General features: G+C 33.0%; 2 protein-coding genes across 3 annotated transcripts; one reads left to right on the forward strand and one right to left on the reverse strand.

The window, feature by feature from the left end:
- Positions 1-3,698: 3,698 nt before the first annotated feature.
- On the reverse strand, positions 3,699-5,651 carry LOC123671985. 2 transcript variants are annotated; one of them, XM_045605911.1, is made up of 4 exons: positions 5,424-5,651; positions 5,227-5,363; positions 5,107-5,157; positions 3,699-4,894 (listed from the first exon to the last, which is right to left on the reverse strand). In XM_045605911.1, exons 3-4 carry the CDS (start codon positions 5,131-5,133, stop codon positions 3,809-3,811), a joined length of 1,113 nt encoding a protein of 370 aa, XP_045461867.1. In that variant the 5' UTR covers positions 5,134-5,157; positions 5,227-5,363; positions 5,424-5,651; the 3' UTR covers positions 3,699-3,808. The 2 variants fall into 2 exon arrangements, with proteins under 2 accessions (XP_045461867.1, XP_045461866.1); XM_045605910.1 differs by having other exon boundaries at positions 5,107-5,363; positions 5,424-5,650.
- A 2,103-nt stretch (positions 5,652-7,754) lies between these two features.
- Positions 7,755-8,714, forward strand: LOC123671986 (cuticle protein 16.5-like). Its single transcript, XM_045605912.1, has 2 exons — positions 7,755-8,077; positions 8,357-8,714. Exons 1-2 carry the CDS (start codon positions 8,066-8,068, stop codon positions 8,672-8,674), a joined length of 330 nt encoding a protein of 109 aa, XP_045461868.1. The 5' UTR covers positions 7,755-8,065; the 3' UTR covers positions 8,675-8,714.
- The last annotated feature ends 2,576 nt before the right edge of the window (positions 8,715-11,290 follow it).

Consider the following 11,290-nt stretch of genomic DNA (forward strand, 5'->3'; position numbering starts at 1 on the left):
ACAGAAAAGCAAAACAACTTATATATATATATATATATTGTACGAACAGAAGGAAAGTCCAAATAACCTTCAAAATATAAAGATAAAATAGAATATTTTTCTAATGTCACTTCGGTTCGAGCTATTCGATTGTGGGACTACTAAAAATAAATAAATAATTCTCTTTATTCCACAATAATTCAAATCATAATGAAATGGCGTCATCAAAATTGAGGCTTTCATTGAGTTTCAACATATCATAAATGGAATTGTTGTCATACTACCAAAATATTTTCATTAACATATGGCTGACTACCTTGCAGGTAGACTCTGTTGCAGATGTAATTTGTAGCAATGCTAATTTTGAATGCTTATTGTGGGATTTCCATTCTATGTATTGTATTGGGATTTGATTCTTGAGTCGATCTTGAATAAGCCTTTCTGTCAATGAATTTTTGAGCCCACATTTTTTATCCGTTGCAAGTTGCTACACGGTTTTTATATATAGTGACAAGGAAACCATCAAATATATGGGTTTCGGTACCTAATTTGTTATTTTTGCCAACTTCAAAGAAATAATTGCCAGTTAATTCATAATGATTATTGATGGTTGCAAGAGCATTCGCTCAGTATCTTCATGATTACAAGGTTTTATTGACTGAAACTGTGTACTTTTCAAAGCATCAAATTCATTATCACCAGGGCAGCACTGAGACTCAATAACCTTCATCAATATCGTATACTGTCTTATATCGGAAAAGCTTTATTCCCATAGAAAATTATTTTGTAAAGAATTGGTGCGGGTTGAATTCAAATAATAGAGAGTATCGAAAAAATACATCATATTGTTTCCTTCCAAAAAAAAAAAAAAACAGAAACTTTTGATTTCTAATTCAGTAAAATTTGAGGAAATCTCTCTAAATTTTTATTGAATTAGAAATCGAAAGCTTCTGACCTGGTCGTAGCTAAATTCTTTAATGTATTTCTGACATCTAAATTCACCTTGATACTCACTTGTTATCATTTACTTGAATATTGAAGGGATTGAGGCAATAGGTCCTTTCTCAAATGCTGGATAAATAACAGATTTAGAACAAGATCTTGTAGAACTGATGTTAACCAGAGAGCTAAGAGTTTTAATTAAACAAGGATAACAACGATTCTGATTTAAAAAATCATTTTCAGTTCTTTCTTCGTTAATGGTTGAGCTTGGATTTAATAAAGTAGCTTATTTACTTTATAAACAAAACTGCACAGCACTAAGAGTGGCTATTTGCTTAGTACCTATGTATAGAAGAACTAAAATACCATCTGTCTCTACCAACTCTTGAACTTTTCTTTATAAAATTTCTTTTATTTGATATTAAAACTGAATTTTCCAATTTTCAAGTTTTTTCCTTCATTTTTACCAAAAAAGATGTATTACTAGGAAACCTCTAATATTTCAAGCTCCTGAGCTATATGAAAAATCCATTGATATGTTCAATCCACAAACTACAACCCGAAAATATTCATTTCAATTTTAAATATAAGGTAAATATAAAAATAAAACATGATTTTATTTATTTTCAACATCATTGAGATATTTCAATATAATTTGGTTGTTTAAGGTAAACTTTTCTTCAAATATTCATAAAAACATGGGCTGATTTTTCGGTCAGAAAATATTATTACAGTCGAATAATAAAATACATAACTCTAAGAATGGTAAAAGGTTGGGAAAAAATGATCGAAACCAACTGTCAAATGCTAAATATAGCTTTTGAGAAATTTCATTGGAACTTACGACATTAGGAAATTAATGTTGATAGAAACTTTACCTATTCTCACTCAATCTATAACAAAACAATATCAATCGAATATTCTTCAAATATATTCAATTGCAATATCGATATCCCGGAAAATGGAGTTTATTCCATTCATCAATCCTGAAAAAACCTAGAGATATCAATTCATGACGACTGGACCTGATTAGTGATTTCATGATAACTTGTAGCATTGTACTTGTTTATCACAAATACACGCCACTGGCGTAAATTCTTATTGTAGAGCAGAAAAAATATCAAAATATAGAAATCTTCTGACCACTCTATTTCAAATGTTTTAGTTCTTCAAAATAACACCAATTCTTTCAGAGGGCTCCACTTTACGGACCAATTTTTTGACAGTAAAATTCGAGGCTTAACGTGAGTGCAACTAGATGGCATTCAACATCAACAAAATCGAAAAAAGCACTACACTGGCTTACTATCCTTTCCTTATACTATGGTAATATGCTGTTGCGGGCAATTTGATCTTATACGGATCTGAAGTCCTACAAATTTACCTGACATATGTTGCCTCTACATAGTTGGATATTAATTCAATCAATATTTTTAACACGGTATTTTGTAGATATTCATCATCATGGTGATCTCTGGTGAAAATCTCTTGTTCATTTCACCTCTTTTGTTTACATGCCTCAAAATGAATGTGAGTTGATCGACATGATTTAGGTATAGAAGTGATTTGTTAATTTAGATTTGTTATATGAGTTGGAGCCTTGGTACCAGTACACCTGTACTGATTTAAGGTCAGAAAAATAAAGATTATTATTATTATTATTATATATATGTGCAACAGTGGAATCGACAATAATTGAATAAATATAATATAGCCTCTCGAACTTCTCTTATGATTTCTTCTTTTACTTTTACATCTTTGGCCAGTCTTTCTCGAGCCAAGTTACGAGGTGTGCCCTCTCCCTGGGGTTTGGTTTGGTGTTTCGTCTCGAGATCGCTGGTGGACTCATCAGTTTGGCTATCCAGCGATCTCTGCCCAAGACACTCCCTCGTGGAGAGGTGACCCTGTTGCGTTGCAACGACCCCTTTAAATCCGCCGGGTCTGAAGTAGTGTGGCGCGAAATCCCTTAGCGCCATCTGTGAGCCGACAGGGTCACTACATACTCCCCCACCAATGCTGACGACGTACCATAGAAGGAGGTACGTATTTAGGGGGAGAGAGCGCATGTGAGCTGTGAAGGCGAAAACGCAAGGCTCAGCGTGCCATCGGCGCCAGAAGCCGCAACGTTGAGCAAGGCAGTGAGTCACCTCTGCGCTCCAATGCTGCAGCTTTCCACCATCACGTTGGTGTCACAACTTTGACGAGTCTCTCTCGAGCCAAGTTACGAGATTTGGTGTTTCGCCCCGAGATCGCTGGTGGACTCTTCAGTTAGGCAATCCAGTGATCTCTGCCTAAGACACATCCTTCCCACCATCGTGAAAGGTAACCACAGATTACGGATATCATAGATGGGACACTCCCCTACCTAAAGTAGAATCATTTGAAATTAACTCCCCCTGGTGGATGGGCCAAGAACAAACTCGACAAACGCGGGAAATTTGAAGTGACTGGTTTTCCTATACTTGTTTTGAATTTATTAACGAAATATTAAGCAATCCAAATGGAGTTTGGTGCTATGATGACCAAAAACCATTTGAATTTTTTTATAAATAACTGGTATAATATGTGATGATATTACATTTTGTGCAAATAAAAGTCGATAGTAGAATAAACATATAATTTATTAGCAGTAAACAAAAATAAAAAAATCAACAAAAAATAAACAATATATGTATAAATAAATCAACATTGAAATAATAAAGGAGCATCAACATTAAATAAATAAATTAGTTCAAACAATAAAAGAATAAATTAGTTTCAACAATAATAAAATTACTTTCAACAAAAATGAATAACATGAATAAATTAATTTGAATAAATAAATATATGAATAAATGAATGAATAAATATATAAATAAATAAATAAATATAAAATTGAATAAATAAATCATTTCTTTTTTCTCTTTGTATCAAAGATCCTTTTTGCCCCTATTTTTATAGGATCAATAAATTCTTCACTAGGGGAAGTTAGAAGGAACTTGGAAAATTTTGTGTCGGTACCACTCATAATTTCGTTTACCTGCTTGCACCACCAGTGCAAGGAACACCTTATTATTGTCTCACATACTTTTTCCCCCAACATATGTTCATTACAATTTAAAATTTTGAAGTCCAAATATTTCATTAGAAACGATTTTAAATAGAGGGAAATGTTTTTTTTTTCACAAATTCGCGGAATAATATAGAAAAGGTAATTTAGAGAATGCCGAAATAAAAATGATACACATTGCCCAGGTTTTGTCAACTTTCCGTGTTTATACTGCCTTACCTGAATAAAATCCATGTCCCCCAATTCTTCACTGTTAAAGGTTAAATTTTTTTTACACTTATCACATTGTTTGATCAATTTATCTTTAAATAAAATTTTACAAATGAATCCACACATATAAACTAAAGTACATCTACTAAATTTTGATTTTTGTTCAAGGACTATTAATTTCGGAATAACTATATTTAAATCTTCAAGCACAACATTTTGAGGTAAAGGAAATTTTGATAAAACAAATGATTTTAGATTATCCAAACAATGTGATGTTAAATCCTCTTCACAGTTGGAACCTACAGAATGGGAGGACATGAAGTTATTCAAAGTAAGGCATTTGAAAGAGGACATAAACTGGCCAATATTTGGATTAGTGTTCCTTACACCATGCCCTCGGATATAACTGAAAAAATTTTCAAGGCAATCTTGATTGAAAGCACCAGTCAAGATATACTTGAAATTTTTTTCAGTTAACAACCTCCTCTTAAGGTAAACGAAAGCTTTTAAAGTCCAAATAAAATTTTTTATGGTAGGTACCACCACATTTTTTTGTTTTTTTTCATCATAGAAATACATGTTTTCAAAAATTTTTATTGATTTTTTCCAAAATATTTCATGTTCCGATTTTGTGGTTATTGGTTCCTTCAAAAACTTACCCTGTGTATTTCGAATCTTTGATACATTGAGAGAATCAATCAGTGCATACAGTACCTACAAAAAATCAAATGTTCATCAGAATTCAAAAACCAACAAACTAGAAACATACTACATCCTATAACTATTACTGAAATATATACTATGTAACGCCTAATTCTTAGTATCGTTTAAACCAGAATATACTACAGCTCCATTGGACAGTACACATGGAACAAAAATTTAAGGGGTTTAAATATGAATAAAATTGAGTAATTCGATAAAATTACCTGGAATACTGATTGTAGGTATGGCATTGCAAGTAAGACCACGATGGCTTCCTGGAAGATGATATTTTTTATCAAAATGTGAATGGCACACAAAATAACCTTCATAAATTCGATGCCTACTGAATTGTTGCCAATATCTTGGTTGGATCATTTGGAGCCAGTTATTGAATTAATCCAAATTACTCTGAGGGAAATGATTTCTTGTACTTGTCTCATCGGTACATCCTTGTACACAACATTTCTTTAGTCTAGGCATTCTGATAAAATAATATATGCATTATTTATTTAATTGAAACTTGTTAGATTGAAGCACTTACCTCGAAATTTGGAAGTATATTTTTTTCTTCAAATGAATTTCTACGGCGTACGAGAATTGTACTTAGTTGAACAACTTCAATGACAAACGTCTATTTTCAGCTTCTAGGTTAAAATAATATTGCAAGAGCAAACCAAACGTAAACAAATGACTTGCAGCGGTTCCAAGCGCGTGGGCCAAGAACTAAAACTTAATTTCGGGTGGGGGAAGGCGAGTGTTCTATCTATGTTATCCGTAATCTGTGAAGGTAACCCTGTTGCAACGCAACGACCCTTTTAAATCCGCCGGGGCCGAAGTGTGAGTAGACAGAACGGAGTCACTACACATAAAAGAATATAATTGAAAATTCACTTGAGAAAATCTGTACGAATGATCCAAGCCTGGTCTGGCTCTACCGGTGGCCCTCGGCTAGATGCTGATTTGAGCCCCCTTCAAGAAATAAGATGAGAACCATTGCGTTCTCTCACAGCAGCAAATGTGGTTTTGAATGAAATATTGAGTACACTATGTCTCATGATTTTCTTATTTTTAGTTCAAGGTTAACATTTTTTCAGTAAACTGCAGATAAAATTATTAATTTAAACTTGTATATTTACTCTTTCACTAAAAATTAGTCACTATACAGAGTTAATCGGAAGTTTGTTGTTAAACTCTTATTTTGAAACATCCTGTGGAATAATATCGAGGGGAAATTTTTTTCAAATTAGCAATTTTCATCAAGAAGCGTTCCTTTTTAACATTTTGTTTTTTGATTCATGGCTTTAAGTGCACTAGTTCATTTTCAAAAAAGAAAGGAACTTGTCATCAACGGTTTACTTAAGAAAATGAAATGTTCCTCAAGATGCTGTTCGAAACTTAATCGACGGTATTAACCGACGTATGCAGCAGTAGTAAAAGCTAAGGGGGGTAATGCAAAATATTGATCTGAATTAAAAAAAAAGATCATTTCTTCAAGTTATTTACGTTACAGTTGAATCGATTTGTTTTGAAGTTTTTGACTTGAATTCAATAAGTTTTTATAAATAAATTTTGAACTGATTGATTATCATTTATCATTATAACTGAAAACAACATATTGTTACCATCTCATTGGGCGATTCAGACAATTCTCATTGGGCGACTTCATACTACAGCTTTCGCACTGAGATTATGGCACAATGAGCAATTGAACTAGTTCACTTCAAGCCATAAACCAAAAAACAAAATGTTGAAAAGGAATGGTTCTCGATGAAAATTGTTAATTTGAAAAAATTACCTCGATATTATGCCACAGGATGTTTCAAAATTAGGAATTAACAACAAACTTCTGATTAACCATGTCATTAAAGAGCCAACATTAAACAAAAGACTGAAGATGCAAGTTGAAATTGATAATTGTATCTATAGTTTATAGGTACTGAAAAATTTTGAATATTGACCTTAAAATAAGAAACCTATACGAATTTAAATTTTACCAAATATATTATCAACATATTGCGTTTTTTTGCACCTTGTGTACGTATTTTTTAGGGATTTCGAAAAGCACAAAGTATACAGGGTTATCTATTTGAACTAATAAAGTTCATCATGATTCCGGAAAAAGGGAAGATCTGAAAGCATCAAAATCTATATACCTAAATCATGAGATTCGTTTCCGAATTAAATGAGGTATTCCATGCGTAAAACTCACTCAACATGAATACAACAGAAACTCTTAACACAGTGTTAGTTTAGTAATTGGCGATTTTATCTTATCAGTTTTTTGGCAAGTTCTTTACTACTCTTTATCACGAAATTAATTATCTCATCTCCGCAAAATTGAAGTGAAACACTAAAATAAAATAATCTTGATATTAAAAAAATATATCTTTCAAAAATTCCTTCAGTTTAGTTTGGCTGGAGGCTCCCGTGAGCCGGAGGCCCTCGGCGATCGGACTAGCATCTGGTCAAATTTGGCCTGCAATGAACTCTCGAACTAACGATTTAAGATAAATACTAAATGCAGGACAAAAATTTTTTTTCTTTCGGATTATTCTCCTTATGTCTGGGACCTCGGAAAGCAAGTAAAAGAGTAGTTAGAAGATTCATACTAGCAACAATCCTTTTCAAAATTTGTTTCTGCGTTTAATTGATTCATTCATTCCATCCTGCTCGTGAGGAACCTAGCAGGCACTTATTGTGCTGATATGGTGATCCGACACTGTACCTACCGCCCTACGTATAAAAGTACATTCAAAATGTTAATTTCTTGTCACAGGATGTTGGTTATTATCCATGCATAACAACTCATTCTCTATAGTTTAGAAATAGAAAAAATCAAACTATACCAAAACTACAGAGAATAATGTTTATTAGACTTTTTGACGAAGTGAACATTCCATAAAATTTGAGGTTGAGAGTTCCTTTGGATGGAAAAGCGAGGTGAAATATTCACCTTCCGTATTTCATGGATTTCAGAGTAACCGAGTTCATGAACTGAAAACAATATTGGAATACCAAATAAGTTTTAAGTCGTTGATAACGCTTTCGACATCTAATTATTTCCAATTCAATATCCTTGCAATACATTTCATCAACGACCATTGAAGAACTATAAATATACACCCGAATGTTCATCTACTTATCAATCTTTCAAGTGACACACATCAAACAACAACCAAGAAAATGTTCAAATTGGTGAGTACAACTAACAAGTAGTTATAATGTTTTCCCCGATATCTAATCTATCAGAATATTAGAAAAATACATTTCTTCAACATCATCGATCATACATCAAATAGAAATGAAGCTTTATCGTCGGTTACAATTAAGGAAATTATGTCCTAATTTTAATCGTTTTTTATTTGAGGACAGTTCGTCCAATCTTAATGTATCGTGATGAGTAAAGACAAGGTCGAGGAAATGTGCCTTGCATTTAATGAGAGGTGCTAGATTCAATAGACTATTTCGTTTTAGGTTATCGTAACTGTTGCTCTCTTCACCTACGGAGTGATGGCTGCTCCAGAGCCCGAAGCCAAAGCCGAAGCGAAACCAGGAGTATTGGCAGCTGCCCCACTTGTAGCAGCAGCCCCTGCTATAGCTCCAGCTGTTGTCACAGCCACTAGTTCTCAAGCTTTCGTAAGGAATTACAACGCTTTAGCAGCTCCACTTGTTGCAGCTCCAGTACCAGTAGCAGCTTCGTATGTTGCAGCTCCAGGTGCACCACTTTTAGCATCTCCTTACGTTTCTCCATACTATGCATCCAATTATTTAGCTGCATCTTATGTCATCTGAGAAATGTTTACACGATCTGAATAAAAAAATGAAATATGAATCGGATGTTTTATTTTACCTCTGGATTTAAATTTGTTATTCGAAAGACTATTAAGACGTCGATTTTAAATTTTGATTTTTTTTACTTATTTCATGAAATGCCACTTATTTTTTTAACTATATTTATTTTATTACGGGATTGAAAATTACGGGCCACCAAAAATCACGGGATCGGGTAAGTCTCCATCGCCCCCCTCTCGTCTCGCCAGACCTGTCTAAACAATAATTCGACAAACCTATTCAATACATAAATTAATAGAAAGTATTTTATGGATATGGTTCCTATTGGAGATTAATTATTGAATGAAATTGGAGGTACGCCGCCTGGGATTTTCAAACTATCGGTAGATATTCAACAATTGGGATGAGTTTCTTCTGAATTAACAAATAGATGTAAACGTATCCCCAGCATTCAAAATTTTCCGATATTTTGTTGATCTAAGGCGACAAACCTACCTGTAAATTTTATGCATGGGGTCCTTTTTAATCTTTATGAAATTTCTGTCAACTTTCAAATTTTGTTACCTATATTATAATTTTGTCTACAAGCTCTGATTTGTTATTTGTATCAGTTGATGTAAAATTCACCTGATGAAGCCATAGTGTTTGCCATCCAGTTGTTGAAAAATGCATTAAAATTCGTGGAAATTTTTTTAATTTTATTTAATTTGAATATTAAGTTGAAAATTCCATGAATTTGTTATTCTCTGCACTGAATGAACATTTCGATAAGTTTGATATGAATATAATTTAATAATTTAGATACTAGAGATATGCAAAGGTATCATATACTCTTTAGGAAGTAACGTATAAAAATGACTCGCATATAAAACCCCATAGATAGCGGTATATTAAAAACATAATCAACAATACCTTGACAGTGGTATATTTTTTGATAACGATTCCAAAGGCACCAATAGGCACTAATTACGGGTATAGAAATTTTTGAGTGATTTGAAAATGTTGGTGCCAAGTGCGAAATCAGCCTCAAAATAAATAAATAGCAATATCTTGAAAGCGGTATATTTTTTATGATGATTCCAAAAGCACCAATGTGCACTAATTAAGCACTAATCAGTGGTATAGGATTTTTTTCTCAATTCAAAAATATTAGTGCTTAGAAAATAATCGGAATTGACATGAAAACGGTATATTTCTTCATGACGATTCTAAAAGTACCATTAAGTAGTAATTAGTGTTACAGAAATTTTTTCTCAAGTCGAAAATGTTTGTGCTAAGTTAACACCAAAAGCATCAAATGCCGATTTCTCAAGAGATAGGCACTACATATCTAATATAATTGCAGAACTAATGCTTTAAAATTTTCGCTGACTTCAAGAACTTGTTTTGAATTGTGGACGCCAATCATCTGGATTCTGGACTGTATTCTGTTAAAACAATTTCTGCTAGAGGCCATTTAAATAGTTACAGAACATCCGGTTATTTTCAATAGCGAAGAAAAGAAGTAGATCCTTATCTCTTTAACGATGAAATGTAATTTTGAAAATTATGAGTTCAGAATTAATTTGACCACTGATTCGTCATCAGTGAATCTTGAAACTTATCGTTTCGTTTGAGATTCTCAAAATTCGAAAATAACAAATATCTTGACCAAATAGTACCTAGTAGTTCGGGGAACCAGATCTCGAAAAGAGCCAATTCAAAAGCACTTTTATGCTTTTGAGAAGAGTTTTTATTTATAAATACTAATACGCTAGCTGTTAATCCAATTTATTCATTTCATAATACTTCTTATCATTCTACCAAGTAGGGATATTTTCCATGAAATTAGAAATCTTTATTTTCCCAATTACCTCAGCTTTTTCACAGCAGTTCCCTGTTATTCCATGAATTACTGCGAAATAAAATTGCAGCTCAATTTTAATGAGACTCTGCATTGAACAGTATAATTAATCAATATAACACCCCAAACTATGAGAAGTGTTGCAATAAATCATTACAGCTTGATTTCATTCAAGCTCAGAGTGCCCTTGGAGCATTTTAGATTGATTGCCCACATAAAATGTAACATTCCTCTACCAACACACATATACACGGAACGAATATAGTTCTGCCAACAAATAAACATCTGGTGAGATTCGATTTTCCGTCAGGCTTTCTGGAATTTATGGATAAATAAATCACCATTAACAATGATACATATCAAAATGATTTCCGCAATTTTCGCCTGTTCGTTTCTACAGAATAATAATATCCTTGTTCAAATAGCTCGTTGTTATTTCTGTTTTATATTATTCCATAATATCGAAACCATATAAATGTGTGAATGATGGAATGGCAGAAATTGATGGTAACATTCCCATTCAATTTCGGAATGATATATGAGGAGAATAACAATAGGTTGCTACATTTTTTGGAATTAGATGAATTAATTGCTAGCCTTCAGTCTATAGACTGGATCCTATAGCATAACTGGAGCCAGTATAGATGTTGTTTTGCCAGAAATTCGGATTTCGTAGGCGCAATTTAGTTCGAAAATATGAGGAATATGTTACCATTACAAATTCAATCCGAATAGACTCAGGGCCGTCGCTAGCCAAACTGCCACCCTAGGGG

This window comes from Harmonia axyridis, chromosome 2, assembly GCF_914767665.1.
Source record: "Harmonia axyridis chromosome 2, icHarAxyr1.1, whole genome shotgun sequence".
NCBI lineage: Eukaryota > Metazoa > Arthropoda > Insecta > Coleoptera > Coccinellidae > Harmonia > Harmonia axyridis.

Excerpts from the sequence above, each read along its gene's own strand:
- LOC123671985 (XM_045605910.1), bottom strand. The coding sequence starts at position 5,211 with ATGAAGGTTATTTTGTGTGCCATTCACATTTTGATAAAAAATATCATC. Across the intron at positions 4,895-5,106 it reads ACCTACAATCAGTATTCCAG|GTACTGTATGCACTGATTGA; the intron begins GTAATTTTATCG and ends GATTTTTTGTAG.